General features: G+C 41.3%; 1 protein-coding gene across 2 annotated transcripts in view; it reads left to right on the forward strand.

Moving 5' to 3' along the window:
* The window catches only part of Bckdhb (branched chain keto acid dehydrogenase E1 subunit beta), a 192,124-nt gene that overhangs the window by 62,020 nt on the left and 104,736 nt on the right, over positions 1-25,368 (forward strand). For both annotated transcript variants that reach the window (XM_036192976.1, XM_036192977.1), the window contains exons 7-8: positions 12,184-12,281; positions 14,566-14,676. In XM_036192976.1, the coding sequence (XP_036048869.1) occupies positions 12,184-12,281; positions 14,566-14,676 (209 nt within the window). The remainder of the gene's footprint in view (positions 1-12,183; positions 12,282-14,565; positions 14,677-25,368) is intronic.

The raw sequence follows: 25,368 nt of genomic DNA on the forward strand, positions 1-25,368 counted from the left end.
ACTAGGTGGAACATTCTTGCTTTTGCTTATGCATAAAACATAAAAAAGATATAAGTACTTTCCTGTACCTTGTTTTGCAAAATATTTTTATATAAATTTACCAAAGTCTACAAATGTAATATACTCAAGTAATAAAGAGCAAGCTATACATATTCTACAAATAGATTTTCTTTAAAATATATTTCTTTAAAAAATATTTTTATTTTATAATTAATTTAATTTTACATATCGGCCACAGGTTCCCCTGTCTTCCCTCCTCCCACTCCGTAGCCTTCCCCTTCCAGTTCACCCCCCCCCCCATTCCTACCTCCTCTAGGGCAAGGTCTCCCCTGGGGAGTCAGCCCAGCCTGGTTAAGTTCAGTTGAGGCAGGCCCAGTGCCCTCAGGAACAGGGTGGGAGAACAATAAAATATATTTCTATTAATTCTTTGGGAATTTCATACAGTGTATTTTGATAATATTCATCCCCACTCCTACCCATCCTCCCAATCTTGTGATTCCCCTACCCTCTTAAAAGCCCAACAGGTACAATTTGTGATATTTACATACTTCTGGGTATGGGGCTATGCACTATAGCTTGGCGGACATACCTTGGACCATACCCTTAAGGAAAACCTTGCCCAGAAGCAATCAATTGACTATAGCGCCTCATTTATGGTGGCGCCTCTTGAGCCCCTTGTCCATCAAATAACTTTTCCTGTTTGCCAGATATTTGGGTATATCTCTGCCAGTTCACATAGGTGTAACAGATTTTTACTTCGTAAAATATATACCATGTCCTTACCTTTTCCCTGCTAATGAAACATTGAATTGCTTCTGAATTCTGGCTGTTTTATACGGTGTTGCAAGAACAAATATTGGGAGAAGGGAGGACAGGGGAATCTGTGGTTAGTATGTAAAATGAATAGAAAATCTCTTAATTAAAAAAAAAAGAAACGTATGTTTATCTGTGTTTAAGTATGTGGGAGAAGGAAATTATGTTTTTATTAAAATGTCTGTATAAAAATCTGTAAATGTATAGTCTGTGTACTCAAGTAATAAAGAGCAAGATATATATATATATATATATATATATATATATATATATATATATATATATTTATTTGTTTTTTGAGACAGGGTTTCTCTGTAGCTTTGGAGCCTGTCCTGGACTAGCTCTGTAGATCAGGCTGGCCTCGAACTCAAAGATCTCCACCTGCCTCTGCCTCCCGAGTGCTGGGATTACAGGCGTGCACCACCACCGCCCGATGCTATAAATATTTTACAAATAGCTTTTCTTTAAAATATATTTTCATTGGTTCACTGAGAATTAATTCATTAATAGAAATAAGTAAAAATTGTTCTGCAAATTAGAAGCTCACAAAATCTGGACTAAGTCCTTTCCTGCTTTCTTGAATCCCTGTGTGTGCTTTGGTTGCATCCTGGTAGTATATGGAGCATGAAGTCAATAGCATGTTGCAGCAGTTGTTTTCCAGGGGCCAGTGGTTGTTATTGCATCTCATGTACAAATATAAAAACCAACACTGGGACCCAACTGACTGGGTATCCACAATTGAGAAAGTTTCAGAAAGCTGGATGTGATGGCGCACACCTGGAACACCAATACTTGGGAAACAGGAATGGGGATGCTATGAGTTCCAGGACAGGCAGGGATACATAGTAAGACTTTCTAAAACCTTAATCAATGTGCCAAACAAACTTCTAGAAACATTGGAAACCTACTCTTGACAATGAGGTCTAAATGGTTGTGGGGATGTGGAAAGCTGTGAGAAATGAATGAAGTATTTAGTGGTTTACTGATCTTCAGAAGCAAGAGTTGACCGGGCTGTACCTCATGACTGAGGTAACCTGAGTCTCTAGGGGCAACCATTTAATTCTTTTTTGGATCCATTTTTAAAAGTGATGTGTCACTAATGCAGAAACCAGTGTTTTCTGGAGAAATATGGATACCCATGACTGTCATTGCACAAATGATTGACAAGAACTGTGTTGTAAATGTGGAAGAGTCTTAGGCATAACCCAGTTTATTATTCTTGGGTCTTGTTTTTATGTGTGCATCAAGGTGGTAGACAGTAAAACTCCGTCTCATTTTCCTTCTTCTTCCCCCTTCTCTGCTTTCCTTCCTCTGTCTGTGTGTGCCTGTATGAGTTTCTGTGCACCACATACCTGCAGAGGCCAGATGAGGAGCTCTTGGAACTGAGTTACAGGTAGTTAGCAACGGCTTGATGTGTGTGTGGGATCCACAACCAGGCCCTCTGCAAAAGCATTAAGAGCTCTTAATCACTGAGCCATCCCTCTAGCCCCTATTCTTTTTCAATAAGAACAGAATTACTTAAATTAAAATTCTGAAAAGATGCATCAATTTTTGGTGCTTTTTTTTCTTATCAATTTACAAACCAGCAATCCATTTTAAATTGGCAGTTAACATAAATTTTTTTGTACTTCATTTCTTGTGTTAAGTCTTTTTCTCTTCCTAGCTCTATTGCTGATATAGAGTGACTGTAATTTAGTGTTTAACTTTTTTCTTTGCCAGTTTCCTTTGTGTGAAGTTCACATATTGTTCCTTGCTATAAAAAATCCATTTGAAAGTAAAATTCAAATTTAAATATTTATTATCTCTGAGAATTTTATACATTGAATTTTGATTATATTCATCCCCTCCCACAACCTTTTCTTCGTCCATTCATTCCCAATTCTACTTACTCAACCTGTGTCATTTATTATTTATTTATTTATTTATTTACAAACCATCAAGTCTCATTATTGTTGTTTATGCACTGTTAGGTGTGTGGTCACTCACTGGAGCATGGGAGACCTGCTGGGGCCACACCCTTAAAGAAAGCTAACTCTCTTTCGGCATCTATAAATTACCAGTAGATCTTCAGCGATGGGTGGGACTTCATGCCCATTTCTCCCCTCCATGCTGGGATTTTGTCTGATTTGAGCTTGCACAGGTTTTGTTACAACCTCACAATGGTTGTTCATATATGTGTCAGTTTTGTGCCACTGCCCTATTGTGCCTGGGAAACATTGTTTCCTTTTATCTGCCACCTCTGCCTCTTAGTCTTTCAACAACCCCCCCCCCCTTCTCCCCCTTCTCCCCCTTCCCGCCTCCAGCTTTGGGAGGAGGGTTGTGTGATAGAGATGTATGGTAAGGCCTGGGCACTCTGTATTCCCTCATTCTCTGCACCTGGACTAGTGTAGCTCTCTGCTTTCATCACCATTGATTGCAAAAAGAAGCTTCTTTGATGAGGTTTGAGAGCGGCACTAATCTATGGGTGGAATGAGACATCATTAGGAGTTGGATCTGTACTCTGCCATATTAGCAGAGTAATAGCGGGTTCTCCTCTAGGGTTGATGACTCATCTAGCTACTGGTTCTTGGTCCTGATGACTGTGCCATGCATGGGTTCCATCTTGTTGAACAGGCTTGAAATCGACTAGAAAGTGGTTGGCTGCTCCCATGTCATGTGTACCGCTGTTGCACCAATCAGTGTGGCTTGCCAGACACGTTATAATTTAGCTCATGGGGTTTACAACTGGATAAGACTGGGTTTTACTTCATTCCTCTAGAAGCATGCATTGCACCTTCCTTGTGAATGCTGGCCAGTAAGGATTGAGCTCCCAGGTCAGTACCTGCTTGGATTTTCCATGTTCTGTGATTCAAAGATGTGCTGTCTTCAGCAGTAGAGTCTTGCCATCGGTTCTGGAGGGCAACTAAGAGCAGTAGCAGCAGGCTGTAAAACTTGGGAGTCTATAGGACCTAACTGGCCCACAACTCTGATAGAAGTAACCCATTCCTGACATTGGGTTTTTATTGGTTAGTGTCTATTGTTGCAACAAAGCACCATGACCAAAAGGAAGTTGGGGAGGAAAGGGCTTATTTGGCTTACACTTCCACTGTTCATCACTGAAGGAAGTCAGAACACAGGAACTCAAGCAGGGCTGGAACCCGGAGGCAGAGGCCATGGAGGGGTGCTGCTTACTGTCTTTCTTCCACCGGCTTGCCCAACCTGCTTTCTTACAGGACCTAGGACCACTAGCCCAGGGATGGCACCGCCCACCATGGGCTGGGCCCTCCGTATATTGATCACTAATTGACAGAATGCCTGCAGCTGGATCTCATGGAGGCATTTCCTCAACTGAGGCTCCTTTCTCTCTGATAACCAGCCAGGACAGTTAGCTTGTGGTGTCCAGTAGGGAGACTGTTGTCCCAGTAAAGTGTACCTACATTTAAGTTGTTTTTATATATGGAAATGTTTATATTTCAGGAAGCCTCTGCAGTAGTTTTTTTTGTGTCTTTTCTAGAAAGTCTTCAGTGTCTGTCTTCTCTGTTTCTGTTTTCTTTCATTTTCTGTTTCAGACCCCACCCCATTGGACTCTTCCTGTTCCATTATTCACCCTTCCCCCAGTAGATTGCTGTGTTCTTCCCTCCCTAGAAAACTTCCCTCCCCATGAACTCTTACTAATTTCTTGACATCTATGTGGTACATTTACACAATGGAATATTATTCAGCTGTTAAGAAAAATGAAATTTGCGGGTAAGTGGAGGGAGTTAGGAACAGCCATTCTATGTGAGGAAACCCTAGCTCAGAACTACAAACCTCACATATTTTATCTCATTTGTGGATGGTAGCTTTGAATCTTCAGATATTGTATGTCTCATTTGGAATACCCAAAGAAATTCGAATGTTTTAAAGAAGAAGGAACAATTGTCAATACAATTGATTTGCTAGCATGTTTGCTAAAATAGTGATGTAACACACTGGTGATTGCATGGAAAAATTACTCCAAGAGTAACTGAGAAGATTAAACAGGCTATAGACATGGCTAGAGTTTATTACACTCTGTCTTATGAAGTATCAGTCCTGTGAAAGCTTTTCTTTGTCATGTTAAACAAGACCAGAAAATTTAATGAGGCTTATTACAAGTCTTGCAAAGAGCAGATAGGATCTCTTTTACATCACCACCGCCTTTGCCGTACATGCTTGCAGCCATCTTGAGAAGCTCTCTAATTTGCCTGATGCGGAAAAGTTATAGATATGGGATTTTTTTCCTATTAAATAATTATTAAAAATTATTTCAGGAGCTGTGTCTCTCTGTCTCTGTCTCTCTTTCTCTCTCTCTCTCTCTCTCTCTCTCTCTCTCTCTCTCTCTCGTGTGTGTGTGTGTGTGTGTGTGTGTGTGTGTGTGTGTCATTTAAAGTGTGGCAATCAGGAGGAACTGAGTTGTATCACCAGAGCCTACATAAAAATGCTGTCTATGGTGATACCTGCTTGTTATTTCAACCCTGGAGTGGAAGAGACAGGAGGAGCTCTGGGGCCCACTGGCAGTTAAGTATAATTGGTGAGCTCCAGAGTAATGAGAGACCCTGACTCAAAAGAAGTGTATTGTGTTTCTGAAGATGATACCTGAGGTTGTGCTTTGGCTTCCACATACATGTTCACATGTGCACATGTATCTACACTACACACATGAACACACACATACACACACACACACAGAGAGAGAGAGAGAGAGAGAGAGAGAGAGAGAGACAGACAGACAGACACACACAGACACAGACACACACACACACACACACACACACACACACACACAGACACACACACACACACACACACACACACACACACACGCGCGCGCATAAAAGTGATATCAGGTGCATTTAAATTGGAGAAGGTGTAGACTTTAGTTCCAAAGTAATATTGCCATTGAATTAGAAACAATAAGTTCTTTTATGACATTTCAATGGTAAGAAAACATGGCCTTCAGAAATAATGGCATCATTTAAAGACATTTACAACCTTAAATTCAGTATCTGATATATAAAAATACCTTCATGAAAAGTCTTTTGGTCACATGTTAGGTATTTGCTGATTCTTGGAATGTCTGTTTCAATGGCTTTTGTTTAATGGCCAGGTTTCAAGGGAATCACTGTCTGGCATGTGGGAAGAGCATGAGACACACTTCCTCCAACAAAACCACACCTCCTAATAGTACCACTCCCTATGGGCCTATGGGGGCCATTTTTATTCAAACCACCACATTCCACTCCCTGGCCCCCACAGGTTTGTAGCTATTTCATTATGCCAAATGCATTTAGTCTAATTTCAAAAGTCCCCATAGTCTGTAATAGTCTCAATCTTGTTTAAGAGTCCAAAGTTCAAAGTCTCTTCTGAGACTCATGCAATCTCTTAACTATTATCCCTTATAAAACCAAAATGAAAAAGCAGGCCACGTACAAATATTCTTCTCCTCTGAAACTGCTTGAGTCAGGCCCTCATAGTTCAAATCACCCTCAGCACCACTGTCTTCCATGCTCTTACTAGTGTGGCTCATTAAGCCCCACTTAGAGCGATGGTCAACTGCTTTTCTAATCCAAAGACCCAAAGGTTACATTCCTCCAAACAAAAGCATGGTTAGGTCTATCACAGCAATACCGTAGTCCCTGGTACCAACTTCTGTTTTAGTTAGGGGTTTTATTGCTGTGAAGAGACACCATGACCATGGCAACTGTTATAAATGAAAACATTTAATTGGGGCTGTCTGACAGTTCAGAGGTGTAGTTCAATTTCACCATGGTGGGAAGCATGGTGGCATGCAGGTGGACATGGAGCTAGAGAAGAAGCTGAGAGTTCTACATCTTGCCCTGAAGGCAGCAGGAAGAGAATGAGACACAATTCCTCCAATAAAGTCACACCTACCCCAACAAGGCTACGCCTCCTAATAGTGCCACTTCCTATGGGCCTGTGGGGGCCATTTTTATTCAAACCATAACCTCCCTCATCTAAAATACCTAAGTCTGTTTTCTTACATATCTGTCTAAGCACATACTTGGTTGCACACCTCCATGTCTTTGTTTCCTCACAGAATCCTCCTTTATTGTCTTTCATGTCAAGCATCTCTATCTCCAAGATGTCCCTCAGTTATGCCATATTTGGTGAGACCTCCTTGATTTCTAGAAGCAGGCTGTTTCCTTCTAGATTCCCAGAGTGGCTGGTGATATGTTGTCAATATCATGTTTTTATTTTTTTACTTTTTTAAGATTTATTTATTTATTACATATACAGCATATGTGACTGCAGGCCAGAAGAGGGTACCAGATCTCATTCCAGATGGCTGTGAGCCACCATGTGGTTGCTGAGAATTGAACTCAGGACCCCTGGAAGAACAGTCAGTGCTCTTAACCTCTGAGCCATCTCTCCAGCCCATTTTTTTATTTCTTGGCTAATAGTATCTTTCATCTTTATAGCTCTCAGAGAGGTTGTGTTTCTGAGTAGCATAAGTGGCTTCTTTATTTTAAATTTTTAAATTTTGTTTTTTTTTTTTTGTTTGTTTGTTTTTTGTTTTTTGGTCCAACATTTTGCTTGAGGCCTTGGATATATTGGGTGTTTGGTCATTGTTAACTGACTATATTATGCATGGTGTGTATATTTTTGCATTTTCTTTCTTGCAAAGCTCTGTTTAAGATGGTTTATTAGAAAGAAAACAGGGAGAAGAAGCATTGGTATGGAAAATGAAATGAGCTATTTGGAAATAAAATGAACTTTATGCATGCCATGAATCTGTAAGTGAACATGTGTGGTGCATGCAGACGTTTTCTCATGTGCAAACAAGTGTGGAGGTGAGAAGTTTACAGCATACTTTTATGAAACCTGCCCTGCCTAAAGGTTTTTTTGTGTTCTCTGTTTGCCTTTATAATGACGCCTTACTTTCTCAGTTGTACAGTCATCATGATGTATCCGGTACTGATCTCCCTGTGTGGTGTTCGCTTGGGTGTGGATGTAGTCAGCATGAAGGAGAGGGGTGTGGATTTAGTTGCTTTCCCTGCTCTGAGCATATGTGATGCTGTTTAGCTCCAGAGTTCAACTCCTGTTGCTTGCCCCCTTTCAGAAAGCACGTAGCTACAGGGTTGGAACACATGCTTGCTTGTTTGAAATGACCTTCTCCTGGAATATGTTGTCGTTTAAATGACTGTAACTACAAAGAACCTGTCATTTTCACTGGCTCTTCTGGCGTGGCCCCTTGATAAATGAACATATTCCGGTTGCACTCCTGCTTTCCTGTGCTTAAGATTAAGCTGATGCCGATCTGACAAGAACATTGAAGAGACCTGCTGCATTCAGCAGGGCTCCAGGGACTGACAGGGCTGGGGTGGTGAGGTAATGAAGTAACAGTGTCTCTTACACATAGACACAACATACAGAAAAGCTGGGAATCAGGAGGTCTGAGCTCTTGGATGGAGAAACTGCAGTGTTCTGAAGCTCTGTGTTTATTAGATACAATGGGACAGGGAGGTGGGGTTATTACATATGGATAAACAGAGAGCAGGCCTATTATGCACAGCTGAATAAGGAGGGAAGTTTAGTTATTCTCAATAGGATTAGTCTGTGTAGGGGAGTAATTTTTAGGCTAGAAACACCAGGGGGAGGTGTAGAAAGTATAAAGCCAGTAGAAATTTTCTGTATACACTTCAGCATTCACACTTGGAGCAGAGGAAGTGTTTGCCATCCCTCTGAGCCTTACCTAGGGAAGGTTTTGGCACTCATGTGGCTGAGATATTGGTCTTTGACATTCACTCAGGATTTTACTTGCTCTGTTCAGAAGGTCTACTGCCCCAATTTGATCTTAACATGCCTTTCCCTGAATAAAATTCTCTGTATGTTGGAGAGGGAGAGAGAGAGAGAGACAAACAGAGACAGACAGACACACAGAGACAGACAGAATATGAAGCATTGTTTGCCATGCTGTTCCTTAATTGCTAAAATAATGAGGACTTATTGTTCTTTGTAATTTTTTTAAGACAACAAGGCAGACATTGCTGGCAACTTTTCAATGAAGATGTGCCAAGATTCCAACCCATTCATGTAAGTGTGCCAGCCTCAGAGTCCTTATTCCAGGGATTTGCTCTTCACCAGCTGACAATTGATTTACAAGGCAGGAAGACAGGGTTCTTGCATGTTAGCCACTGACTCACAAGCAGAATGGAATGTGTGCTAGCTCCATGCCTTTTCTGCTGGCCTGTGATCTTGCTGCTAGAGCATGAAGTGGCGGCAAAGGGCCAGGGTGCTGTCTTTGGCCAGGCGTCCTCAGTGTGGTCTTGACTTTCATGATGATAACTGCCTAGTAAGCAGAATATAGTACCCTCGTCAAGTATGTCTCTGTATCTGCCCGTTTTCCCATTTGTCTCTTCATTTATCCATCTGTCTGTCTGTTCATCCATCTATCTATTGTCCATCCATCCAATATGGGTTTAGTGACTAAACTAGAGTTAATCTCTGAATGGGTTGTGTGCAGGTTCAGCTGGTATCATCTTCTGTAAGGGAACAGATAGTGAGTATTTTAGGTTTAAGGTCACTTTGTCTCTGTTGCAGCTACTTAGCTACTTAGCTATGGGTAAAAACAGCTGTGTTCAATACATAATAATTGACATGGCTGTGAGCCAAAAGACATGCTCTTTAAAAATAAATGGTAAACTCCAGTGTGCCAATCTCTAAAAGTATTTGATGTGACATAGTTTGATACATAATAACTTTTAAAAATACCCTAATGCTTATAAGTTTTCTGATACTGTTTTATGTCTTGGGTTTGTTAGCTTAGTAATCATCTGCTTTGAGATTTACCTATGAAAGAAGTTTTCATAGGTTTTTACCATTTTGTTATTTATTTAGATATAGTATTTAAAGACTATGTGACTTTCTTGGGTACTGGTTGCTGATAATGTGATTGGATTGGAAACAGCACAAATATATACACAAGGCATGATAATCCTCAGTAATAAATCAATGGTATTAGTGTTGGAGCCCGTTTGGATTTCCTAGTAGCTTTATCTAGCATGTCTGCATAAAGAGGATGATTGGACCCCAGGCCTGAGTACCAGGCACTTGGAAGGGTCTACACTTGGCTGTATCTCACAAGGGTAGGTCTTTGCTCCTCTCCTTGGCATTGTCATAAATAGCCCTTTGGAATAAAGTTCTGGGCTGGTGGCTTTGGACCTAGGCCTTCCTGAGGCTATCCTGTGTTTTCTGTCTTTCCTCTCATTGTCTAGGTCTTTCTAGCTAGTATTTCTCACTTCTCCTTACTCAAGAGTACCCTGGGTCATAAAAGTAGTGGCTGGTCCACCACATATTAACACTACTCAGTTTAACATTTTTTTAAATTTATAAATATGGCTTGAAAACTATATTGACTGGAAAAGATGGTCAAGATGCATTGCTAAGAAACAATAGAATGTTGATGCAGTTTTCTTTTTTGGTAATGTGTACAGTGTAATTCTATTTGTGAAAGTAGAAAGGCAGGGCGTTTGCATGTGTGTGTGTGTGTGTGTGTGTGTGTGTGTGTGTGTGTGTGTGTGTGTGTATGTACTTGCATACTGTTAATATCAGAAAAGATCCTAAGTCAGAGTTCTGAGTTTCCAAACAGATGATGTCAACTCACATAATACAAGTAGAAAACATCTATTGAAGGATTTTTGAATAGCCCTTTGGTCTTTGAAGTGGTTGGTAACCATGCTGAAAGGCTGTGTGTCTAGTAGCCATATAGTGGTTTCTGCAAAGGTGCATTAGTAGTCCTGCTTGTGTACTGCACTGCAGTTACTTGATTGATATCACTGAATCTACAGCTAGGACTTTAGAATTATTCTGAACACTTGCTTTTCCTTCATTTCTTCAGCTTCCAAATTAGAATCTGCAGCGCAACGGGGGTTTTGTGATGTAGCTGCAAGGGAAGCTGAGGGTGGCCAGGGGCAGCTTGTGTAAGTCAGGAGTCTATTTCATAAGAAAGGGAAGGGAATCAAATGTGGAGAGTGGATCCAGGAAAAAAAAAAATGGGTGCTGTGTATTGATGGCTTCTGGGCAATGCTGTTTCAGAGACTGGGGAACAGAGGCAAGGTTGTATTTCATTTTCTCCTTTTTGCTCTTTGAATGCAAAGTAGAAGTACACAGATCCGTTTCATGTAACTAGGGGGTGGGGTGAGGAAAAAAAAGCAGCAGTGTTTCCTAGCACTCCTGCCACACTGCTGCTCTCACAGAAGAACCTCAGAGCTTCTAAGCTGGCCAGATTTGTCAAATGCCTACTTAATTTCATTTAAAAATTCACCTGACAATTTCTTGTGCTTGATTACATGAAAAAAAATCATAGAATTGTTTCTCCTAGGATACCAGTGGATTAGTCTTTTCTCTTTGGCCTGGTGAAACTGATTTGGTTAATCTTTGTGTGAGGTCTGTAGGGTATTGGTTGCCTATGGGTAATATTGTTCATCAATGCACAGTACAAAAATGAAACACAAATGTAATCCTACTATGTGTTGCCCCCCACTATGTTTCAAATGCTCATAGATTTCCTGCTTGAAAGAAAACTGGTCTGAGAATTTAAGGTGCTCACATAGGGTTTTGGCAAATTTGTTAATAATTTTTAAGATTCTTTTAAAATTAACTTGTAAATTATTTTGTACATGTAAGGCACAGCTTGTGAGGGGAGGGTAGAGGACAGCATTGTCCAGGTGCTTTTCTTCTTCCAGAGGCTTGTGCTGCAACAACTCTTACGTGCTGAATCATTTCACTGGACCCACATTTATAAGAATTTAAAAAATATTAGTTTTAAATGTATTCGAAAAGTACAAAATACAGAGAATCCCATCCACCACAGTCCATTTTCCTTTGCCATTGTCTTACCGTTGTATGCTAAATTCTTGTACTTAGCCAATACTGATGAGTTAAGTTGGACTAAAACATGTATCATTAAGATTTATTCCATTTCAGCCGGGAGGTGGTAGTACACACCTTTAATCCAGCACTCAGGAAGTAGAGGCCGGTGGATCTCTGTGAGTTTGAGGCCAGCTTGGTCTACAGAATGAGACTAGGATGGCCAGGACTGTTAGACAGTGAAACCCTGTCTTGAAAAAAACAAAAACAACAACAAAAAAGATTTCAGTTTCTGTCATTAGATAGATTCAGTTTCTCACCTCAGTGTTTCATGTTTCAGGGTAGATAATGTATTTCATATATTGCATATATTTATCTGTGTAGTGATGTCATAGAGCTATATAATAAAATTTATATTTTACATAAAGCTTTCAACAATGAGATCCTGTCACAGTGAGATTCTTATAGTCTTTAAGACACAAGTGTCATGTGAGGGACATTAATTAACAACAGTATTTTTCTCTCTCATTATGTGTTTAGTGGAACAGGTCCCAATAGAACCCTACAAGATCCCCCTGTCTCAGGCTGAAGTCATCCAAGAGGGCAGTGATGTGACTCTGGTTGCCTGGGGCACTCAGGTCAGTAATTGCAACCACCTGCTGAGCCCACACCCACACTGTGCTTGTTGGGAAGGTTTGTCTGTAATTCTGGTGTGTTCTTTACATCTGTCAGATGAAGTCTCTTGGTGCTGATGATGTTCATCCTCACCTCCAACTTTATTCAGGTTTAAGTGACAGATAAGAATGATTCAAGGTGTTCCAATCACGTTAATTAATAGTTCGTTACTGCAGTGCGTGTGTGCATGTGTGTGTGTGTGCGCGCGCGCACATGCCGGAGACATATGATCTATTCTGAAAAAATTTAATGATCCAACCTTGGGTTTTTTTTTTTTTGTTTGTTTGTTTGTTTGTTTCTTGTTTTTTTGAGACATGGTTTCTCTGTGTAGTTTTATTACCTGTCCTGGAACTCACTCTGTAGACCAGGCTGGCCTCAAACTCACAGAGATCCGCTTGGCTTTGCCTCCCGAGTGCTGGGATTAAAGGTGTGTGTCACTGCCTCCTGGCTTCCAACTTTTCTTTTAAAGCAGGGTTTCATTTATTTTTACTTTGGATTAATTTCCTGTGTTGACAGTTTCATACATGTATATAATGCTTTCTGATTAAGCTTGTTTCCTAACCCTTTTTCATCTCTCTTTCATCCTTGTTGCTGCCCCCTCCTTTATGCCCGAGTCTCATTCCTTGATTTATGACTTTTGGTTTTGTTTTGTGACCCATTTAGTTTAACCACGGGGACATCTGTGTGAGCAGTGGATTGGAACTATCCATTGGAGCCTGGTGGGGTCACCTGTCTGAAGGCAGAGTCCCTCTCCCCATAAATCTATCAGTAGACAATAGTTCCACAGTGAGATGTGGGGTCCCCTAAACTCTTCCTCCATTCATGACTGGCCATTGATAGGCCCGTTCTTGTGGAGACCCAGTACAGCCATCCACAGCTGTTCTAAGTTCATGGTTTCAGTGGGGTGGGTGTCTTGCCTGGAAGGTGGTATTTTTTTACAGCCCTTCTGTCTATCTTGCAACTCTTTCAGTGCCCTCTTCCACCTTGTCCCTGATCCTTAGAGAGGGTGGAATGTCTTACCAAGGGCCGAGCACCTATCTGTCACTTACCCTCTGTACCTTGAGTAGTCATGACTGTCTTTAAACAGAGTCTTACTGTTGCTCGAGTCAGGCCTTGAACTTGCTATGGAGCTGATGATGACGTTGAACTTCCGACCCTCCTGCCTGTCCCTCCAAATTTCTGGGATTACAGACTCTTACCAGCGTGCCCGGTTCATAAATAGCACAGTTTTATTAGCCTGGTCACTATGCTGCACATTCATTCCTCAGACTTGACTCATTCTGTGACTGGCAGTTTGTAGTAATGCTTTCTGGGTGGAGGTGAGGTGCCTGTTCAGTCATCGTGAGATCTTAAATGGGCGTCCACAGCTGTGTCCGTTAGGAGCACCTCTGCAGCTCCTATTGTATATCCATATTACATGCTGCAGTGAGACCTTCCTCATCCTATCTTGTGCTTCCTCTTATGAGGGCTTTGCTGGGCATGTGGAGCATCTCTCCTATGACCCGGTGACAGAATTATGTAACTTTCTCTTTCCTAGTGAGAGTTTCATCTGATTTGCCCCAGCTGGAACATCAAGGCTTGGTGTCATATTTCTCTACTTCCAAACCAATTTTCTCTCTTTCTTTTTTTTTTTTTTTGAACTAGTTGTCAGCCATCATGTGTGATACTGGGGATTGAACCCAGGTGTCCTGCAAGAGCAGCAAGTGCTCTTAACCACTGAGCCCTCTCTCCAGTTCCTGATTCAGTTATTAAACCCAGCACTTATCTCTTACTTGGTGTGGATACCAGTTACCTTGTCTGTGAACCCTTCTTGTCTTTAGCTTTTGGAGTACATTGACTTTTTTTTTTTTTTTTTTCCTTTTCAGTTTCTTTAGCTATTTGTTTATTTTTAGAACTCTTGTTATGCCATTTTTTCCCCCTTTAAATGTCTGGTGGTCTGTGGGTTTTCTCTCTCTGTATACTCCCTAGCCATCCTGCCTCTGCCTCTGCCTTTTTGCCTTCTGAGCTCTTGAAATGAGTCTTTCTCATTTTTACTGGCATTTCTTTCTAACTGATTTCTAGACATTTTCCCTTGATTGTTTCTGTGACACGGGGATCAACACACCCAAAACACAATTTTGAATTCTCCTGGCAGATCATTTCTCCAGCTGCAGAGAGAGTATCACTATAAACAACACTGACATCCAACTAGACTTTCAGGTCTGAACTATTTTAAGTTATTCTCTGTGTGTTTTCCCTTATTTTCAGGTTCATGTCATCCGGGAGGTGGCTTCCATGGCACAAGAAAAGCTTGGAGTGTCCTGTGAAATCATCGATCTGCGGACGATCGCGCCTTGGGATGTGGATACAGTTTGCAAGGTACAATTCTGTAACTGATGCACTGTCATTTCCTTAAGGCCTTATGTCAGTTTCTTGGAATGTTTACAAAGGGCCATTTTGAATGGCGTGAGCGTTTTCAACTGGTTTCAGGCTTTTGACTTGTGATATGTGTGGACTCAGTGCTGTGTAATGAGCTTGGTGTTCAAACAACCAGATACCGTTAGACTGTCTTTATCTTCCTGTGGTTTTCTCTGTTTAGAATATCTCAATATTGTTCTTGTAGGCAACTAAAGCGAATCTGTGAGAAACAGAATGTGCAAAGAGGGAGTGTCAGGACCATTGGAGTCACCTGTGCAGCTAACTTCTCATTGGCTAGGTTTAGCAAGCTGGGTTTGATTTAGTAAGGTAAATAGTTTGGCTCCATTATTCAGTCTTTTTTTTTTAATAATTAATCACATTATTATTTAGGAAATAGTTCTAGTTATATCCCCTTGATCCATGGACCATAGATTGAATATTATATTGTGTGTTTATGACTACTCTGAATTATAGTTTCTGTCCTGATATTTAGATTAGATTGCTGGTGTTCTTATTACTGTTAATTGACATAGTTGTCTTTGAAGAGTAGAGCTGAGTTCTCAGATACTTGTTTACAACTGGTATCCTACACATTGATGTCTGTGTGGTTTATAGCCCATCAGTTCACACAGGAGTGCCCAAGGGAGTTCAGGTCTTCTGTTTTGTGATGATCTCATCTAATGAAGCCTGATTAACAGTTACAGATATTTGTCCTTTTTCTGTATTTGCTGCTATAGCAAATAAATCCTGAGACTTAGAATATTTTATATTTACTATTTTTAAAATTTAAGAATATTGTTCTTAGTTCTTTGAGAATTTCATATAATGTGTTTTGATCCTACTCACCCCCACACCTCTTCCCACATGCCCCCCCCCCATATCCACCCAGCATTGTGTCCTTTTTTAATTACCTTTTTATGATTTGAGATTATAATTACATCATTTCTTCTATCCCTTTCTTCCCTCCAAATCATTCCACATAGCCCTCCTTGCTCTCTTTCAAATTCATGGGCTCTTTTTTCATTAATTGTTGTTGCATACAAATATGTATATAGATATACAGTCCTAAATATATAAATACAACCTCCTCAGTCTGTATAATGTTACTTGTATGTGTGTTTCCATTGGATTACTCATCTGTGGGGAAGACTATTTCTCTTGTTCTTTGTATTCCTTAATTGTCTGTAGTTCTTGGTCCTGAGTTGAAGCCTCAGGCTTTCCTCCATTCTCATTAGCATGTCTGTTGTCCTTGCTCAGCTCGCATTTGGTCTGTCCTGTTTGTGAGACTTTATAGGTGTAGCTACTAACATTATTGGGAGACACAATCTTACAGTAAACTCGCTGCTCCTCTGGCTCTTACAGTCCTTCTCCCCCTTCCACAGTGCTCCCTGAATCTTAGGTGTGGGAGTTGTTCTTTAGCTGTCTGTTGGGACTCAGCTCCACAACTCTGCATTTTGATTGGTTGTGGTTTTCTGTAATGGTCTCTGTTAGGAATTAGTGGCAGAGTACCTTGTCAAGTTGGGGCCAAGGTATGCTGCAAAGAGATCACACCAGGCAACAGATCTCATGTAAGAGGTTTATTGGGGAGGGAAGAGTGAAAGACTGGGGATATGAGAGAGAGACAGAGACAGAGACAGAGACTGAAAGACAGAGCATGAACAAGAGAATGATCTGGGATGGCAGGGACCTTCTTAAGAGTTGGCGACTAGTGATGATGTAGCTGCTGAGTGGTTGAGTCCCTGAGGGCAGCCTGTTAACAGCCTCTGATTTCTAACAGTCTCTATCTATTGCAAAGAGAAATTTCTTCCATGAGGGGTAAGGGTTACATTTTTCTATATGTGTAAGGACAAATATTTAGAATGTAGTTAGGGATTATGCTGATCTTGTAAAGTGGTGGTTGTAGATTCTCCTCCAAGATCCATGACTTCACTAGCCGTGGATAGTTGGCTAGGTTTCCAGTACCAGGCATGGTTTCCTTCTTGTGAGTGGGTCTTTAGTCCAATTAGAAGAGCTGTTGGCTATTGCCAAGGTATGTGAGCTGTGCTGCACCCTCAGGGCTATCATTCTACACTGGTTGGTGTGGTTCATAGGCATCATAGATGGGTCAACTGTTAGTTGCTTCTCTTCTTTAGAAGATTGCATGGTGCCTCCTCAGGGAGGAGACATTTGGGTCAGTTTTAGCTCAGGGGCCCTGTCCTTGTTTCTGATGTGCATGGTATCTTCAGCAGTAGGAACTTACCTTCCTCCTTTGTGGAGCAAGCAAGTGCAATAGTAATGCTTTGGGAGTCTCTTGGACAACCCTGACCAATGACTCAAAAGAGGGATTCTTATGTCTGGAATTAGACTTTTTTTGTTAAATGACTTTTGGCTCATGGAGGAAGTATTGTCAGCACAGATGAGAAAATTTCATTTAAGCAATATGTATATTTATACACAGACTTATATGTATTACAGGTTTCTATTGACTTATTTTTAGGTTGTTAATTCCTTATGACTTTCTGGCTCCATTTCTGTTATAAGGAGCTCACAGTAAAGCCAGCTGGACCCAGGGCTTTCTTTATGTATGGATAATAAAGCCATGTGGGCCTAGGGCTTTCTTTATGTATGGTTACTGGAAATGAACTCAGTTCCTCACACAGATAATGACAATGAAGGTCTTCTAATTCTTTATTTATGAATTTTAAACAATTTTTTATTTTTATAGGAATTTTATCCAGAATTTATTCATGAAACTGTTAGGATTATTTAATCTGTTTATATTTATTTAATTGCTTCTATGTGAGTTTACATCTATCATCTACTGTCTGTTTTTACTGACCCCAGCTGTTTTTGGTACATATTTTCATCCATTCTTTTGCATTGACCAGCGATTTGTAATTTACAGTTTTTACCAGCTTGGTGATCTGCAGTCTTTTGCTATTATTTCACTTATTACACTAGAGATTATAACATACACCCCGATTATTGTCGCAAGCATGATACTCTTCACTTACCATCTCAAAACTGGACAGTTGAGTTCTTGCCGTAAATTAAAACTTTTCGTTAATCCTGAGTTTATTTGATATACTCCAGTGCTGTGATTCCTTGGGCAACCTCCAAAACCCTGCTGTGCACCCAGAGGATACACAGTCCTACATACACCTATCACCCCCCCCCCCACTCCTACATACACATATACCCACATATACTCTTATATACACATATACCCACACACACTCCTACATACACATATACCCACATATACTCTTATATACACATATACCCACACACACTCCTACATACACATATACCCACATACACTCCTATATACACATATACCCACATACACTCTTTTTTTTAAAGATTTATTTATTTATTATGTACACAGAAGAGGGCACCAGATCTCATTACAGATGGTTGTGAGCCACCATGTGGGTGCTGGGAATTGAACTCAGGACTTCTGGAAGAGCAGTTGGTGCTCTTAACCTCTGAGCCATCTCTCCAGCTTCCACATACACTCTTATATACACATATACCCACACACACTCCTACATACACATGTACCCACATACACTCTTATATATACATATATCCACACACACTCCTACATACATATACCCACATACAGTCAGACACACACTAACCCATTATATACATTCTTTAACACATAAATACACTCAGAGAAATACATACACATTCAGTCACACATATACATGTATATATTAATAGATCTAGTCATACATACAGTCACACACTGTCTTAGGGTTTCTTTTGCTGTGAAGAGACACCATGACTGTGGCAACTCTTATAAAGGAAAACATTTAATGGAGTGGCTTACAATTTCAGATGTTTACTCCATTTTCATCATGGTGGGATATGGTGGTGTGCAGGCAGACATGGTGCTGGAGAAGGAGCTGAGAGCCCTACATCTTGACCCACAGGCAACAGTAAATGGTTTGAGTGTCATACTGAGTGAGGCTTGAGCAAAGGAGACCTCAAAGCTTGCCCCCACAGTGACATACTTCCTCCAGAAGGCCATATCTACTCCAACAAAGTCATACCTCCTAGTAATGCCACTCCCTATGAGCTTATGGGGGGCCATTTACATTCAAACTACCACACACATACACACAAATATAGTTACACACAGAACATACTCACAAACATACACATATACACTCAGACATAAATATACACGTATATACTCATATGTACACATACACTCAGAAACATAGGCCAACACACATAAGAACATTCATTTATACAAATACAACACACATTTGCTCACATAAACACAATCATACGTATATACTCAGACATAGACCTATACATTCATTTACATACATTTTCTTGCATTTACTCACACATTCACATGCATTCATGTGGTGATATTTTATTTGTGCTGGAATGTGATATTTGCATGTTAATAAATAAAGTTTGCCTGGAGATCAGAGGTCACATAGTGAGCCATAAACAGAAGTCAGGCGGTGTTAGCACACACCCTTAATCCGATCACATGGCAGGCAGAGTCTTTGTGTGTTCAGGGACACAGCCAAGTGTGGTGACACATGCTTTTAATCCCGGTACTAACCATAGAGACCTGGAGGTCTGTATAGACAGACAGTGACGAGGAAGTGATGTGGCTGGGCTTAGAGCCAATGAGAAGGCAGAACAGGAAGGCAATAAAAACGCAGGTTAGACAGGAAGATGCTCTCTCTCTGAGGAAGCCACAGCGAGGTGGTAAGCTAAGGCTAGTCGTGCGTGGCTAGTCACTATTTCTCTGACCTCTTGGCTATTCCCCTGTATTTGGCTCTGTGTTTCTTATTTAATAGGACTGTTTAGAAATTCGTCTACACATACACACACAACACTTTTGTACAGACACACTCACACACTTTCTCTCTCTCTCTCTCTCTCTGTCTCTCTGTCTCTCTCTCTCTCTCTCACACACACACACACATACACACACACACACACACACACACACACACACACACACACACACACACACACACACACCTTATAAACAATAGACCAGGGCTAAGAAAAAAAAAAGAAATCCTCAGCTTTCTCAGTCACTTTCCTGTGCAAGGTGCTGAGGCACGTGTTGCATACATCACTTTTACTTTTAATGACATTTCCTGATTGAACACTTCAAAAGATGCATACTTAACACATAATGAATAAAGCTGAGGAATCCAGTTTTATCTTCTGATAAAACACAGCTACTCAAAATATGACTACATTTTGGTAACTATAGAATTTATAAAGATGAAGAAAATCTTGAACAAAAAACAAACAACAAAACCCAAAGCTATTAATTTTAGTATTATTTTTAGTAGTTCTAGGGTCTTCCCCTTTCAGATCATCTCTAGGGGCTGGAGTGACTGCCTCAGGGGGCAAGAGCACTTGCTGTTTGTTCTTACAGAGGACCTGAGTTTGGTTTCTGGCATCCACATGGTGGCTCAGAACTGCCTCTCACTCCAGTTACAGAGAATTGTCTTCTGGCCTCTTGTGGGTATTAGGCACACATATATACATGCAGAACACTCACAAAATAAAAACAAATCACCTCTAATGCCTAGGAGAAAAGGCTAAGTATCTTAAAACTAAAACAGGAATGACACAGCTGAGCAGTGAAGACAGTCACAAGCAGAAACAACGCCATCAGGGTTGCCAGGCTGGCCTCCACTGTCACATTGGAGGGCCATCAACCAGAAAACCAGCATGATGAAAGCCGTTCAACGCAAAACCACGGCAATGACACTAACAAGCCAGAAGCCTCCAGTCAGCAGAACACTCTGCTCTTGTCTTTCATCTTCCTGGGGTGAATGGAACCTTACGGACAGTGGCTCTACAATCTAGGATCACATACAGATGCAATGAGCTCATCTGATAAAGGAAGGCAAAACCAAATTGATAGAAGTATCAATAATTTCCCTTTCTTCCTCTGGCTGCCACTCTTTGATGTCTTGATACCAATTTGGGTCTATTATGTTTGTGTTTTGCTCTAAGGGTCTATAAATCCATTTTGAATATAGAAGATGTAAAGACGGTTAAATAAAATTCTGAAAATAATCTACTTGATTACATATCAGAACATAGACCCCCCCACCCCCACCACCCCAGGACCAAACCTTATATCTCCATGCAGAAGTACCACCCACACTAACAAAACAAAGCCCAAGTGGGAAAGATAATGTTGCAAACAAGAGACTAACTGTGGTTTAGCTAGATTTTGACTCTTTGGTCAAAGAGAGAAAACCCAGTGTCTAGTGTGATTTGATAAAACATTCAGAAAGCTTCAATTATTTTCATGCAATGATAAATAGTCCAGTCTAAAACAGGGTCCTTAATTATATCAACTACAACTACAAGGGTTTAAGAGATTGTTGAAAGTACTTGTAACCACGTCAAGTGTTTGACTGATGGTAGCTGGGCTCACAAAAACCCTTACTAGCCTCAAATCTACTCAATCACAACATAACTTCCTTCCAAGAGCACCTTGCTTTTTTTATGGCAGAGTACCTGCAGATTATTTTCATGTAAATTTCCTAAGAACTGGGAGAACCTAGTACTATTATTCTGCTAGCTGGGCACAGTGTTAAGCTGACTTGTGGTGACTTCTTATTATATCCATAGATGAATGCATCTCCCAACCCTTATCAGAGAAGTTTCTATTTACAACAGAAAGGCATTAACACAGAGAGCCACCAGTGGCCAAGGTTCAGAGAACAAGATACTACAGAATTCTCAGCACTAAATGGAAGCTGTATACGCCCCGCCCCCCTGTTCAAGACTCAGGGATCATTACAGAAAGGGAGCAGAAAGAGTGTTAGGAGCCAGAGGGTATGGAGGACTACAAGAACAGAGTGTCTAGACACAGCAGGGCAGATGTACTTAGGACTTTACAATGGGTGTGACAGCATGCACAGGACCCGTGTAAGCCCAAGCCAGTCCAAATCCAAAATGGAGAGGAGAGTTGAACATGAATCCCACCCCTGGCAGTTGTTAGCTGCTGGGAGAGAGAGTGAGGGAGAGTTAATTTTCCCTAAGAGTGTTCTGATAAGTAGTAGCTCCTGCTAGGCTGACCATGCTCCAGTGGGAAGCCACACATCCAAGAATATGTGAGCAGCACAAACTGGTTTGATGGGTTTAAAAAAAAGTTTCTGTGCTTAGTTTTTATAGTTTTGCTTTTTAAATTTAATTTTTGTGTTGTCTCCACTGTATTTTTGCCCAGCTAGGCTTGAGAACCCAGTGATAGTGCTTGTAACTGAGACATGCGCATTGGTCCGAGGAGAATGGCCTGTGGAGTTTTTTCATAGAACAGAAGGTCATGTTATACTGTTCAGACCTTTTTCAATCAGGCTGAGTTTTGATTGTCTTTTCTCCTCTCATTTCCTAGTGCACTGCAGGTGTGTCACTGTCATTTCCTAGTTCACACTGCAGGTGCGTCACTGTCATTTCCTAGTGTGCACTGCAGGTGCATCACTGTTATTTCCTGGTGTGCACTGCAGGTGCATCACTGTCATTTCCTAGTTCACACTGCAGGTGCCTCACTGTCATTTCCTAGTGTGCACTGCAGGTGCCTCACTGTCATTTCCTAGTCCACTGCAGGTGCATCACTGTCATTTCCTAGTTCACACTGCAGGTGCCTCACTGTCATTTCCTAGTGCGCACTGCAGGTGCCTCACTGTCATTTCCTAGTCCACTGCAGGTGCCTCACTGTTATTTCCTAGTTCACACTGCAGGTGCGTCACTGTTATTTCCTAGTTCACACTGCAGGTGCCTCACTGTCATTTCCTAGTTCACACTGCAGGTGCCTCACTGTCATTTCCTAGTGCGCACTGCAGGTGCATCACTGTCATTTCCTAGTCCACTGCAGGTGCGTCACTGTCATTTCCTAGTTCACACTGCAGGTGCCTCACTGTCATTTCCTAGTGCGCACTGCAGGTGCGTCACTGTCATTTCCTAGTCCACACTGCAGGTGCGTCACTGTCATGGGATTTTTAGCAGGAGCAGATCCTAGTGTTTGGTTCCCTTTAGTAGGCCTGCCTTCCCTTGTCCAAGCTGATTGGCTTCTATTCTTCATAAACACCATTGTGTGTTGAATCAGGGCTTTTCTCTTTCAAGTACTGTATGGTACAAGATAGTATCACAGGTTCCATTGCCTTCCACCCTCACCCCAAATCAATGTTTTATTTTTCTTAAGATTTACAAATAAATTAACAAATGATTAGATTTTGTGTTCTTCTGTTCTACCTTTCTAGTCTGTTAAGCACCAGTTATGTGACTACCCACATGGTTGTCCGCATGTGGGTGTGGTTGTTCCGTAGCTGTTTAGGGGTACATGGTTATTCTGTGGCTGATATCAGGGGCACCTTCAGTTAGATGTGTTTTGGAGCATGGTGATCATATGAATCAGGCAAAGCCTCAGAGTTTAAGAGTATGAATGTGAAATAACTCTGTTTTGGCATGGAGGATTGTGGGAGCCCACAGAGGTTTCCTAGTGAAATCTGAGCTTGCTTCACTGTATAAGAGGATGATTGGACCATGGGCCTGGGTACCAGGTGTTTGGAAAGGTCTACCCTTGATTGTATCTAGCAAGGGAGAGGTCTTTTGCCTCACCCCTTGTCATTGTTATAAAAAGCCCTTTGGAATAAAGTTCTGGGCTGGTGGATAAATATCCAGGCCCTTCCATGGCTATCCTGTGTTTGTCTGTTGTCTTCTTGGCTAAGCCTATCATTCTATCTACAAGTTCCTTATTCCTCTCTCCTCCTCATGGGAACCCTGGTAAAGGTGGGGGGTGGTCCCCCACAGAGGATGATCATAGTTGTCCCTGATTTGACATTGTTTCTTCCCTCCTTTCTCTACAGCCATTTCCTTTCTTTCTGTAAAAGACTCAGCTGTATTACACTGGGACACTGCATAAAGGCCAGCCAGGTAATAGCTGGAGAGGTAGGGTAGGGAAAGTTTGGGAACAGAGAGTCTCAGTTAGTGAAAGGGAGGCTACAGGACTGCAGCCTGGATAACTGGCTATGGGTAGTTCTGCACACATCGAAAAGGACCAAGATTGCATAGCCTTCCCATTTGTACCTGGGCTGATCAGTGTATTTTAATAGATGAAAACATCCCTAATGAAGACTCATCAACTAGATTAGAAACTTAACCCTAACCTTGCAGCCTTTAAAAACAATGTTTTCATTGAGTTGCTTTAGATCGTCCTAGATGCCATTTTAACAATTAAGGGTTCTGCCATGAGCAGAATAGTGTTGGTGTTGGTGCTTTGTACTGCATGGGTACACACTGAATTCACGGGAAACTGAGGGTTTTCCTCCCAAGAGTCCTCCCTGGTGGACAAGCACTGCTCATTGGTTTATATGCACTTAAAAAGTTGGTCTTTTGGACTTGAGTAATTTGGTGACTGAGCTACATATTTTGTTTGAGGCTATGTGTGTGCAACAGAGCGGGAGTAAGGCGGAGAGAGAGTGGGGGAGAGAGAAGGCAAGGGATGGGGGGGGGTAGAGAGAGAGAAAAGAAGGCAAGAGGATAGATGCTTGCAGAATCTGCATGGGGTTGGAGGGGGAGAGGTTAATAACTGACCCGAGCCACTAGAGGCCTCTCTTAGGCAGGGTTTTAGGGTGAATATATAACACTAGTAGGGTCTGACTTTGTCACTGCAAATTCTGTATATTTTATGTTACAGTTCCGAGTAAATATTCTGTCAATAGTTTTATTCTAGGGTATGTGCTATGCTGCAATTTAAGTGTCTTATTAATTTGTATGTTAGTGGGTGGATGCTCAATTACATTGAAGTCAACTAGTTAGGAATCTCATCTCTGGAGTAAAAGTTGTAGTCAAAGAGTTACTGAAACGATGTATCTTCAATAACACCAAGATATTCAGGTTCAAAGTTATTATTGATTTGAAGTGTTCTGTTTAACTGTGGGTAATTCTTCTGATTGTCAATCTCAAGGAAAGCATTTTAGACTGTTGAAAATTGTTTCTTTTTTTTATAGTAATGTTACTGTGGAAGTGAATATCGAAAACTTACATAACAAATGATTGGAAAATCGTTTAGACTTAAGTATATGAACTAGAGTGTGATGTATTTCTTTAGGTGTAGGGAGAGAGTCTGGTGATTATTTGGAGTTGTTTGTGATGTAGTTTGACTTTTTAGTGAGGTTGATCAGGGCTGCCTGTCCCAGTCTGACAGAGCAGTTTGCTGTTCAGGTCCAGAACATGAAGTGATGGTGGATGGGGCTTAGTCCTCTTTGTCAGGCGCTCCTTCCCACGCTCCTTCGCTTGCTTTTGTTGTGGTTGTGTCCAGTTGGTTGAGGTGCTGATGGGAGCAGGGTTCTTGCTCTCGTGTGCTGTCTTGTAGTCTGGCTGTGGCCCCATGACCAGGTACGTGTTCTCAGGTCCCTTGAGGCAGGGCTTTGTGTATTTGCTTGTTGCTAGATCCCACTAGCTGTGAGGAGTGTCTACAACTATTTTATTTGTCTGTTTATTTATTTAGTGTGTGCATGTGCACGAGAGTATGTTTGTATGAGTGCATGCTGTGGCACATATGTGGCTATCAGGGGACAATTTGTGGTGGGTACCAGGAATTGAACTCACGTCATCACGCTTGACTGCAAGTGACTTTATACTGAGCTGTCTTGTGCCCGCCCT

This window comes from Onychomys torridus, chromosome 7 (assembly GCF_903995425.1).
Source record: "Onychomys torridus chromosome 7, mOncTor1.1, whole genome shotgun sequence".
In the NCBI taxonomy this organism is placed as follows: domain Eukaryota; kingdom Metazoa; phylum Chordata; class Mammalia; order Rodentia; family Cricetidae; genus Onychomys; species Onychomys torridus.